General features: G+C 33.6%; 3 protein-coding genes across 22 annotated transcripts in view; 1 reads left to right on the top strand and 2 right to left on the bottom strand.

Annotated features, from left to right (window-relative positions):
• Window positions 1-344: 344 nt before the first annotated feature.
• On the bottom strand, window positions 345-3,753 carry LOC100883506 (uncharacterized). 3 transcript variants are annotated; one of them, XM_012283397.2, is made up of 6 exons: window positions 3,552-3,753; window positions 3,288-3,450; window positions 3,131-3,193; window positions 2,932-3,055; window positions 2,694-2,859; window positions 345-2,620 (listed from the first exon to the last, which is right to left on the bottom strand). In XM_012283397.2, exons 2-6 carry the CDS (start codon window positions 3,343-3,345, stop codon window positions 1,997-1,999), a joined length of 1,035 nt encoding a protein of 344 aa, XP_012138787.2. In that variant the 5' UTR covers window positions 3,346-3,450; window positions 3,552-3,753; the 3' UTR covers window positions 345-1,996. The 3 variants fall into 3 exon arrangements, with proteins under 3 accessions (XP_012138787.2, XP_012138786.2, XP_003702562.2); XM_012283396.2 differs by having other exon boundaries at window positions 2,694-2,874; window positions 2,938-3,055; window positions 3,552-3,751; XM_003702514.3 differs by having other exon boundaries at window positions 2,938-3,055; window positions 3,552-3,734.
• A 785-nt stretch (window positions 3,754-4,538) lies between these two features.
• On the top strand, window positions 4,539-6,411 carry ste14 (isoprenylcysteine carboxylmethyltransferase ste14). The gene is made up of 3 exons (XM_003702513.3): window positions 4,539-4,736; window positions 4,808-5,287; window positions 5,365-6,411. The coding sequence occupies exons 1-3, from the start codon at window positions 4,539-4,541 to the stop codon at window positions 5,545-5,547; spliced, it is 861 nt and encodes a 286-aa protein (XP_003702561.1). The 3' UTR covers window positions 5,548-6,411.
• trol (terribly reduced optic lobes) overlaps window positions 5,736-11,702 on the bottom strand; it is a 114,693-nt gene continuing 108,726 nt past the window's right edge. For 17 of the 18 annotated variants that reach the window (XM_076541722.1, XM_076541723.1, XM_076541724.1 and 14 more), the window contains 7 exons: window positions 11,189-11,655; window positions 10,951-11,116; window positions 9,062-9,455; window positions 8,624-8,990; window positions 8,355-8,556; window positions 7,942-8,292; window positions 5,736-7,863 (listed from right to left, as the gene is read on the bottom strand). In XM_076541722.1, the coding sequence (XP_076397837.1) occupies window positions 7,605-7,863; window positions 7,942-8,292; window positions 8,355-8,556; window positions 8,624-8,990; window positions 9,062-9,455; window positions 10,951-11,116; window positions 11,189-11,655 (2,206 nt within the window). In that variant the 3' untranslated portion in view covers window positions 5,736-7,604. Of the gene's footprint in view, window positions 7,864-7,941; window positions 8,293-8,354; window positions 8,557-8,623; window positions 8,991-9,061; window positions 9,456-9,662; window positions 10,527-10,950; window positions 11,117-11,188; window positions 11,656-11,702 lie in introns of those variants that run through there. The other variant, XM_076541738.1, reaches the window with a different exon arrangement.

The raw sequence follows: 11,702 nt of genomic DNA, 5'->3' as shown, positions 1-11,702 counted from the left end.
CCCTTTTTAACCCTTTTTTGTTGAAACATACTTTGTTTTTTGATTTAGAATAATTTACAATTTCACAGTCTACATATGATAGATCACATAGTGACCTCCTTTCTTTCTGAACTAACGTTCTCAGTCTTATGTATAGTAATCACTTGTAAAAAAGCTTGGCTTTTCGAGTAACTTCATTTCGTAGCTAGAAGTGAATTAGAAATTATGATATATGGGACCATGTGGAATTAAACTTTTGTTATTGTCGGAAGGGTGCTAAGTTCATTACGGCACAAGATTAATTTTCTAAAATATGGTCACGAAAAGGAGCTTTTTACTATGGATTTAATATATTCAGTGTAATAAGAGTTAGAATAACTATATTTTATCAATAAGTAATCTCATATAATATTAATGCTTAAAATATATACTAACATAATATTTTGTGACAAGTATATTTTTTAAATTACCATGTTTTATCGGGAAGATTATTTTGTATAATCTATAAATTTGTTTACTGAATTTGCATTATTCCCTTTACAGTTTCGGTTTAGGATTAACTAGTTTTGTTAAGTTCCTAAATGTGTAGGCAGCTGTACAGAAAAAATTTTGTTGACTTCTATTTTGGAAATGTTAAAACAGCAGGGTTTCAAAAGTGTATTATATTGAACGGACTAGCACCGTATTAACTGTAAATCATAAGGTCTATTACTTTTATACACAAATTTGCCAAATATAATATTTGTTACATTTTTCAATTTCTTCTTCTTACAATAAGTTCATGGAATGAATTATTGTTGTATCGTGTATTAACTTGTATGCGGTTTTCAACGAAAACATGTATTATAACTTTGTAAATAATTTATTAATATACCCATGTATAGCTGTATTCATACAATAAATGTAAAAAAAGAATTAATACATATTGTTACCATCGAATAAATTTCCAATCACCATAAATAATAACTCGTTAGGCTTAAATACTTAAACGATATTAAATAATACTATAAACAAATACATCTATGTTTCGTTGATTGGTACATTCTATCTATGTCATGATTATTGAACTTAGATCAAAGGAGTTAAAGCATCGTATAGATTATCAGTACACTTACGTGTTTCCTTGTCTTTGAACTACAACAGACTGAAAATCATTTAAATTATTATGTATGAAACACATTTATCAGCACGTATTAATAGTTTCACATGATTTTAAAGCGAATTTTCCGTTTCTGCTAACACCAGGTCCGGCACAACATATTCATTATTAAATGTTATCTTTGGCAGTAAATTATTTGTTTATTCTGCACCTTAATTTAAAGACAAAACACATTCGCTCTAAAAAATCAAGCAAAAATCGTACAAATATATTAAATCTATAATAAATTTCGTTCAGATAGTCATTTGATTTCAGTTCAAATGATCAATCTTTGTACATGATTGTTACTTGTTGCTAGACAAATCTATTATTTATCGTTCTGATTGTCTATTCTGTTAATTATATTTTTTGTCATAGAACTCTCTTTTCATTAGCATTATACAATATATTAACAGAAATATCATTTTTAGAATAAATACGAATATAGATCGTAAAAGGCAGATTTGAGATTCAGGACGGTGCAATCGAATATTTAGTGAGATTCAAATATTCATTGAAGTTTTGATTCTGTTTTACACCGTATCCATTTCAAAGGCACATTCACATTATGTTGAGATATGCTTCAAGTACAACTCTTGAACAGAAAAATGTATAATATAAATGTAATTACTAGACTGTATATCTTTATGCATTGCAGATTTTGATATATCATAAATGCATAAATATTTGCAGTCCAGTAATTACATTTGTTCTTATTGTAAACCTTAGTTTCACCGATACAAATACGAATCTAATAAAAATATGATTCCTAAATAACTTACATACAATAAGTAACTTACATTCTCTTTTCATGGCAACGAAAATTTCCGTTATTGAAAAATACTTATCATTAATAAAGAGCCTTGCTTGATACTGCTTTTACTGCTGCTTGCAACTATCTTTTACGCGACGTTTATGCTTCTCTTCGTGAGTTTGAGACGGGGATTGCATTTGATTTCGTCGTTGTCCTTGTATAGGCATATAACATGGAGCATCGTCATTCATGAGTTCTGGCGGCGGTGTAGGTAACGCATGAGTTGGGCTCACTGTACTGCTTGAGCTACTCGAAGTATTTCGATGTAAATTTCCATTATATGTAGGATCAATAATAGCAGCCACGTTGGGTACTTCTCGTATATTTTCGCCAGAATCGTCTAACGTTTGTATCTCTTCGGGGTCCGAGTAATGCGGATAATTTTGCGTCTGTACCCTACTCTTGCCTTGTACATTCTTTAAGTCTAGCTTATCAGGTCTTTGTAGCTTTTCCGAGGGGTTCTGATCATCGAGCTCTTGAAGTTGTTGCCGCTCTAATTTTCTTTGCCTCGCTCTTTGTCGTGCTTTCCTCGCTTTTATACGTTCTTTTTCTTGAAGCATACGTGCTAGTTCAGCATCCTGTGCTTCCATTGCAATTTTTTGATCTAATAATAATTGTTCATTCATTGGTCCATCCTGACTATCTATAGCACTTTCTTCTTCCTCCTGTTGCAGTTTTCTTGCCAACTCCTTCATTTGAAGGACAGATTAAGATTAATGAATTCTATTACTTTAAAATATTTTTATGTATTTCTATAAGTACCTCATCTTTTTCTTCTTGAATATGACGATCAATTTCAAGCTGAGCAGCCTCATCATCCAATCTCAGTTGCAATCTCATTTGTTCCTGTAACTCCCGTTCCTTTTTCCTTTCTTCTCGTTCCAAAGATAATGCAATTTGTCTGGCAACCAGGGCATCTCTTTCTTCCCTACAAAATGAAGTCCTTTAATGAAATTTGTAGCTGGTGGAACTCAGATGAAATATAGTTGAGAATTTGTACACTAACTGCTGTTGAACGTAAGATTGATATCTGAGTGTTTCTAACTCCTGTTCAACACGTGCTCTTGGCAAATCCTCCCTTACTTGAGCATTGCGAACCTTATTGCCAGTATAATGTTCTCTGACTATAAATCAACATATTAAATTTTAGAGATTAAGTAAAATTGACCAATATCATGGAAATATTTTTAAACCCTTACTTTCTTCGTCTTGAAGACGATATGCAAGCGCTCCATCCTCGTGCACGAGCCATTCGCGGCACACTATATGAAAGCGCCAAAAAAGATAAAAAATGCAAGTTGAATGACTAATTCTAATTAAGAATGACAGGAGGCGTTTAGAAAACGATTTTCATACCTTCGTTAACTCGTCCTGCTTTCGGTAATGTATCTGAACTTAGGACAGATTTCGCCATATCGCAGTAACTGTTCGTTGTCTTTGGCAGAAAAGCGTTTCTTTCGCCTAGCTTTCTTGTTTACAACCACCTTACGGAAAATGTAGTACGCTGTTTTCTCTCCATCTTGAATAGCAGTGAACAGTAATGAATAAGAGTACGTGTGTGTGGTGGTGGTCTCTCCCAACGAATGCATTTCTTTTTTAATAGTATGAGTAAAAGCGTACCTAAGCGTCTTGAAAATGGCGGCGAAAAGGATCAGATCTTTACTACGCGTAATGATATTAACCCACTGACACGCAATATGTCGATATTTGCACTTTCGTTATCGATGAATAATAATATTTTCGCAACTTCATGCTTACTTTTAAAAGCAAACTTTTATTGCGCATTTTATGTTTCAAGAACGTGATTCTGAGAACTATATCAGAAAGTAACTCAACGCTTCTTATAATTGAATTTTTCTATGAAACTTGTATCCATAACGGAAGTACTGCGAAGATCTAACATGTAAAAACAATATAAAAGACAATAGTTTAGTATAAGGTACTTAATTTAAGAAGTTGAACGCATTATGGTAACCTCATTTTCACATGCATTTAAAAATTAACATTTTCGCGCGCACTTTCTAAAAGATACTGCCACTAGTGCCTTCTAGCAGTCAAGAGTGGAAATTAATTCACTTTCAATTCCGCCACCCATTGCTAGATGGCGCAACATGTACCGTTTCGGATCAAATTTAATTAATATTGACTTTTTTCAGCTTAATTGACAATAATACTCATCAAATTACTTTGAAAAGTACTATTAATTAGCTTTAGAATGTTTTAGAAGTGTTAAAGAAGTCGAAACCGTCAATAAAGTAGATAATTATTATAGATGTTCCCTTGGTCCAGATCTTGTACCGCTGGAACTATCATTACTTTTGATGATCTTTGGTGGAACGAAAATAATAATTTCCACAATTTTTAGCAAAACATGGGATGTAAATTATATTATTTACTGGCATTCTCTAGGTACAAAAGATAATGTGAATTCTGAACTTTTCAGAATAGAAAGTATTTGGAGAATTTGTCTAGAATTATGGAATCATTTTATTATACATGTAAAAGGTTAGGAGGAACTGACAAGTAAGGTTAGGAATCTGTGGAATAAGTTGAATAGCAATGATAAATTCATTACATAAGAAGAAAACTTAAACAAAGACTAACAAAATGTTGTGTTACAATGGAAAACTTAGTTTATTTTGTTTTACTGCGGCTGCTGTAGTCGCAGTTCTACCAGAAATACTTTTGAGGTTAGAATTCGATGTTCCTCATACGTATTTCAATAATATTTGGCTTACTCATCTTTTTCAATACATAGTTTTAAATGTACTCGTACTTCTGGCCTTTCGTGGCTTTTCGTATCAGGTAATTTACTCGAATTTATGTTTTTCTTGATAGGTTATGTGTGCAATAATAAGTACTTATATTCATTACAGGTCGCTGTAAGGGCTGTTTTTCTAGGATATGTTTTTGGTACTGGAATTATAGTATCATTTGCTGCACCATCTTCGTGGCAAATGTTTGGAATATATATCACTGTCTTGGCTACATTTCATTACACAGAATTCTTGAGCATAGCTTGGATAAATCCAACGACTCTATCTATTGATAGCTTTATTTTAAATGATAGCATAGCTTATGGTGTAGCAGCATGCTCCAGTTGGATAGAGTTTATGACAGAAAGGCACTATTTTCCAATGTGGAAAGAACCTTCTTCCATATCATATTTTGGATTAATATTATGTATTGGTGGAGAAATTTTAAGGAAGTCAGCCATGTTTACTGCAAAACACAATTTCAATCATATTGTACAAAGTGAGAAGATGGATAACCATGAACTTGTCACTTATGGAGTGTACAGGCTTTGTAGACATCCTAGTTATGTAGGTTGGTTTTACTGGTCTATTGGAACACAGGTAATATTTTAGAAAATGTTATGAATGAAAGAAAACCAAATATTAGGATTTGAGACTATCTGCAGTTTTATTTTTAGCTGATACTTCAGAATCCATTTTGTCTTTTGGCCTATGCAATAGCATCTTGGAAATTTTTCCATGACCGCATTTTATTTGAAGAGATTACTTTGCTTAATTTTTTTGGAGAAGACTATCTTCAATATCAGAAGAGAGTGGGTACAGGACTACCGTTTATATCTGGTTACAAAGTCAATTTATAGCAGCCGGTATCTGTTTAAATAATAGCTTACAAATGCTTCATTTGAATTTCTATCAATAATTGATAGAAATTGTGTTAATTTCTCAGGTATAATATTATGGATTTATTTGTACTAATGTTTTTTTTTATCAGTTATTCTTTATAAGGACACATCTTTGCCATTAATCACGAAATAATGATTAAACAGTATTCTTAACAAAATTATATTTATTGTCTCATTTCACTTTGAAGAATTATTCTTGTAACAATAGACTACACTTTCATGTTATGTTAGATACTTTCAATTGACGATTATACATTCTTGTTTTATATTTACGTTTATATACATATATAAGCTTACATTAAAGCTTATACATAAAACATTCAGAAAGCATTTGTTCGATGTTGGATAATAAGAAGGTGCTAGATCGAAGCAATATACTTACAATTGTATATAGTAAATTTCTGTACACAGTCATTTACAATATATCGATAAAGTTTTGATATATTTTAAAAAATTCTATGCGGGTATTGCCACAGCATGGTTCGTAAAGATATTTCGTGGCCGATTTGTTTTATCTTCTATGAAATTAAAGAATATATTCAAGTTAAAAGAGAAAAGCTCGTGAATATACGTGTTATCGGCTACGAAAAAGTGAATGAACCTGATGTTATTGTTGCGCATTCAATTCGAGTCTTTCCTGTTCATTGATTCATTTCCTCTAAGGAAGTGATAATTACTTTCACGCAAGAAACAAGCATTTATAATTGACAGTGAGTCATTTAACAGATAAACGCATTAATAAAAATCATCACTTTGTAACGTAAAACTACGATGTAATATTCTAATAATAATAAATAATAATCTATGAAAGTTTTATCTAAACATTGCATATGTTCAGCTATCCATAATTATTTCATCCTTATTGCCAAACTATCAGTATGACTATGTCCTTAAGAAATGACGATTACGCATAATGTACGAAAATGCCAATACTGCGAGACTAATTATAAATATTTACATATGTTTTTCGCAGTGTATGTATATTGAATACAAATCTCATTATTAACTAGCGACACATTTTTACTAGCACCGACCTTAATTATGCAAATATCTCGTAAGTAACTTTCATCAATATCACATAAATGGAGTTCGAAGTGTTTTGATAAAAAAAACATTACTGAATTTATAATATATTAATATATATCTGTAGTAAATAAATACTGGGCCTTTGTTCAGGTATGAATATAATCAGTGTTATAACTACAACAAATTACTGAAGTGTTTCTGTTATTGACGATTAGAAAAATTTTGTTAAGAGCCTAATAAATTAAATAACGGCAGTGAGAACTTATACGAGTGATCTGATATAACAGTATTGCATTTCTCTGCAGTCACTTCGATGTTCGATGACTGAGCATGGCAGTTAAACTTGAAAACAAAAAGTGAAACTGATAAAAAAAGACATCCCAAAAAAAAATATTTTTTTCATGTAAATGAAATCAGTATTGTTTTCTTATACACTGTAAAAACGAAGCCATATAAAATGTAGTTAAGTCGATTGTAAAATATTAGTATCAATGGTACTGTGTTTTTGGGAATACATTTTGTATATCTACAAATATAAAACTGCTTGTATATTTATCGCGGTACTTTCGCATTGTGGCTATTATTTTTGGAGTCAGCGTTTTCAGAAGAACTCCACACCATTTATATGAATACCAGAGAAACTTCTTAATAAAATAATCCAAGATCTCCGCGTGTTGGAAGTCTGTCATTCAACATTCTATAAAATGGAAGAACAAAATTAATCAGTAAAAATTTAGTCTTCATTTACTCTGCAATTAATAGCACGAGTCAAAAAGAATCTTCAATGTATACATAAAATAATTCTCAGAAAAATATTACCATAAGCAATTTACCTCGATCTCAACGTCAACGAAGCATTAAATACTTTACAAATTTAAAAATGACATCAGATATTGATAAGCTCCTAGGAATACGTATTTCTTCATTTTTGCAAAAACATAAGCCATGAAGAAAAACGCAGTCAATGGACGCTATTCGAAAAGAAACGCTTAACTTAATATACATTTTATCGCATTCATAATGTCTATGCATAATACTGTAAAAAGTACACTCTGTTCTCGGACATCCATAGCAAACGCGAGCAGATTTTGGAGTAGGATCAATAGTGAATAATGTCTGATGTTATAAGCAGCCAAATTGACTGCTGGCTTTGGATGAATGATGTTAACAGGTGGTGGAGGAACAAATGCATCAAAAATGTCTGTGTCAGCATTTGTGAATACCAAGGAGGAAGGAATCCATCTTGTTCTGAGCAGCATGAAAAATGATCACCTTTTCTTAATATATTCATTAACATTGTTATAATGCTTCTACTTTATTATTTACCTGGTGCACGGAGAAACATTCTTTCCTCTGATAGCCTTTTCTCCAATGTCAATGGCTCCAGAATCTTGTACCTCCATGGTATAAATGCAGCCAGAGAATCCTTCTTGATATTTCCCGTAAGTCATTGCATAATCAGGTACTCCACCTAAATAAACGCTACCTCTGGTGTTCAAATCTTGTTGTGTTCCATAGCTTGAACCACTCTCCATGTGTTCACCATTTAATTCAATACTTCCATCGCTACCTTGACGTTTAAGGATTATTCTATGTCTTTCCCCATCGTCTACCTTTTGAGCTGTGACGCGAATTACTACTGGACCAGCGCCCAGGTTGTACTGATATTCTACATAACTGAAAACAAGTGAATGTAATGAAAAATGTTTCTAGAAGTTTAAGCGAAGTAAAGACAGTACCCATCAATTACTGCAAGAGACATATAGTGATCAGGATTCAGGTCATTTTGAGTCTGCCCATGCCACATGATCAATCCATTAGTTTTGTTTGTTGATATTTCAAAGCCTAACACTTCACGTTCTTCTTCGTGAGTCATCACAGATCTGTCTAATTCTAACCAGCCATCTCCTCTAAACGCAACGTCATAGGTTATTTCTGCCACTGAAAGATTACACGAATTAGAATTAAAACGTGAAACACGTATAATTCCAGTCTTTGATATAGTTACATTTTTCACAATTCTGTCCATTATAACCCAATCGACAATCGCATTTATATGATCCATGAAGATCCGTGCATGTCCCTCCATTTCTGCAGGGCAAAAGCAGTTCACACTGCTTTAGAATATTCTCACAGTTTCTGCCCACATAGCCATATTCACAGGTGCATGAATAGTCATATGAATCTGTGCTCTGGCAGACTCCATGAATGCAAGGATTTGAGGCACATGGGTCATATGGTGTAGTAGTGGATGGTGGAGTAGTGACAATGGTAGTCAACTTTGTTTGATTAGGGTGTAACACATTGCAATCATCAATGTTTGCAGAGTCTATCGCTGACTTTAGTATATCTACGTTCATAGAAGACACTCCTAACTAAAAGAATACAATGATTATTACAGTAACTCATTTTGTAGAATTTCAGGACTTAGAAAAGGAGGACTTACATCACTGATGCAACCACGAAAGGCACGATTTACTCCAACATTTTTATTCACTGTAATTCTTCTACGATCGACTCCTCCAATATAGAGCGGTGTGTTTAGTGTCATGGTGCGCGAAACTCCTGGAGATTTACCTCCTATGGTTGGTTCTCCATTTACAGTCAAGTTGCCTTCTTTAAAGTCTCTAGCGATTGAGACGTGTGTCCACACACCAGGTTGTAGTACGTAATTTGATCTGATAATTGCTGTGCCAGAACCAATGTCGTATCGAAACTCAACGCGTTTATCTTTGATCACAAGTGCCACGAACTCTCCTAATCCTTCATCGTTTTCAGAACAATATATCAGTATTCCATCCTTGTCACCCAAAGGGTTGAAGTTCAATGCCACTCTCAATCTAAAATAAAGTTGATCATGTTAATATAATGTTTCTACTTTAATATTAGATGCATAGAAATTACATTTTGTTAGATGGTAGAAATATTAGTGTAACCAGGGAAAAGCAAAAGGAAAAAAATAAATGCTGTTTTGTAACTTACCCTTTGTGAAGCGATGATAACAAATTAAAATGGTAAATCAAAATAAACGTTTAACGTAAAAACAATTCTTGTTAAATCAATTTTTATTTGCATCTCAAGACATATATTTATACTTATAGCATTGCTCGAAGCCCGTCGAATACATATAAATGGTCATTCTGGTCCTAAAAATACACTTCTCCGGCACGTACACACAGGTTCTTACAAAATAAGTACAAACATTTTACATGTGCCGTGTGGTAATGATGTGTATGTGATACTACCATAAAATGCAATTCATTTGGTAGTGACCTAATTAATGGCTTACATTTAACAGTAATTAAAATGACTAACACAATGCGTTAAAATGTATTACTCAAAAAGCTGTACAAACGAACCCGTCGCAATCTAATAAACATTCGAGTTAAAAGATATTGTAAGAGAGCTCTGCAAACAGAAGTTCTTTCTCGAATGTCTCGAAAGGAATTAATTGCTTGTGACTGCGAAGGGTTGTGATATAAGTATAATAGGTATATCGACCGATAATCTAATATTACAGCACCATGAGGTTCATTCCAAGGAACTACTCATTCTACAGGCTCCACGATGGCCTACCATCCAACATAATCTATTACACGTATGAGGCAGAAATGAAAACATCTAATTGTAAATAAAATTCTTATAAAAAAAAATATATATAACATATATGTTGACTGACAACTATAAATAGCAGTTACACAAAGAGTGATTTGTTCCTACAACTATTACACATCGATTGAACAATACATAAATGACTTGTTTCTATTATGTGCATAGAAATTTGGTGGTGATAGGACTAATGTTGTGTGTGGTGCGGCTTAGAGTGGTGATGAGGCCTCGATCGAGCCTTTCTAACTGGTGCGTTGTGTGCATGTGATCTATTGTGTATGTTGCGTCGGTTCATTCTCGTCCTGAAAATAATTTCTTCGATTAACATTAAGACTTTCCTACCGGCTGCTGGTTAGTTGCCTAATCTGACCACGAATACTCGAACTTTGGGGATCCTGAGAGTTTGAACTATTTGATATATTGTGTTAAAAAGAAAATATAATATGAAATTTACAAATTTTCTGGTAACAAAAATAAAGGGACAAAAAGTATATACACTTTAGTACAACATAGGCTTCTCTTGGCGAAGGCTGCGTGCAAGAGAAATTTATTATCATTTTCCTTTGATCCTCGGATAATCCAGAGAAAAGTCTAATTTAATACTTCATCCTCTACATTTCTTTTTAAGAGAAGCCTAAGCTGTTCGCAGCCATTTATAACGAAAAAGTGAACTGCATCACATTTAGGAATCATGCACATGCTTCGCGTGTATATGTAGATACTTACCGTCTAAGAGCTTTGGGCGTGTCATGTGCAATGAAAGATTTGTCGTCATGGAAAGCTGGCTCGTAAATCATCAATGGAGTCTCGCATCGAGAACCAGTTTTTCCATAAGGACAATAGCATTCAAAGCCCATTTCCTTGTCTATACAGTGACCTTCTCCACAAGCACCTACAGAAAGAATTTTATCACTGAAGGTTTTTAATACACAGATGATCTTCAACTACAATAATCATTCTTTACCTGGATAACACGATTGTCCAACATAGTCACAGTGCTTTCCACTATAACCAGCTCGGCACAAACATGTATATCCATTCTTCGTAGCAGCCTCTTGGCATACACCACCATTGTTGCATGGATTTTCAGCACAGGTCTCGCAATTAGTGATTCCTACACTATCCGTTTGTTCACCGATCAAGTCAACCTCCTTGTCCTTTATCACCAATCTGCTGATGCATCCAACAAAACCAGTTGTGACTTCTGCATACTTGTTGACAATATTGTCTCTAGGAACACCACCGATAAACAGTAATGATTTCAGATCCAATCCCTGCTTTCTGCCAGCTGCTACGCCTTTGTACGGGCCTTCGCCATCGACTAACATAGTTCCCTCCTTTCGATTACGTTGAAGTTTGATCGTGTGCCACTCACTTAGCGTGACAGGCTTTACTGCACGAATAATTACCGCGCCAGAGCCCAGATCAAAGCTGAAGTTAAGACATCAGTTTAATACTACATTATCTAATTTTGAAGA

Source organism: Megachile rotundata, chromosome 16 (genome assembly GCF_050947335.1).
Source record: "Megachile rotundata isolate GNS110a chromosome 16, iyMegRotu1, whole genome shotgun sequence".
NCBI lineage: Eukaryota > Metazoa > Arthropoda > Insecta > Hymenoptera > Megachilidae > Megachile > Megachile rotundata.
This window is presented reverse-complemented; position numbering and strand designations above follow the sequence as displayed.

Coding starts and splice junctions, on each gene's coding strand:
- LOC100883506 (XM_012283396.2), bottom strand. CDS start 3,345: ATGGCGAAATCTGTCCTAAGTTCAGATACATTACCGAAAGCAGGACGA. Junction 3,056..3,130: donor TCGTCTTCAAGACGAAGAAA/GTAAGGGTTTAA, acceptor GTTGATTTATAG/TCAGAGAACATTATACTGGC. Junction 2,621..2,693: donor TTCAAGAAGAAAAAGATGAG/GTACTTATAGAA, acceptor CTTCAAATGAAG/GAGTTGGCAAGAAAACTGCA.
- ste14 (XM_003702513.3), top strand. CDS start 4,539: ATGTTGTGTTACAATGGAAAACTTAGTTTATTTTGTTTTACTGCGGCT. Junction 4,737..4,807: donor TTCGTGGCTTTTCGTATCAG/GTAATTTACTCG, acceptor TATTCATTACAG/GTCGCTGTAAGGGCTGTTTT. Junction 5,288..5,364: donor ACTGGTCTATTGGAACACAG/GTAATATTTTAG, acceptor TTTTATTTTTAG/CTGATACTTCAGAATCCATT.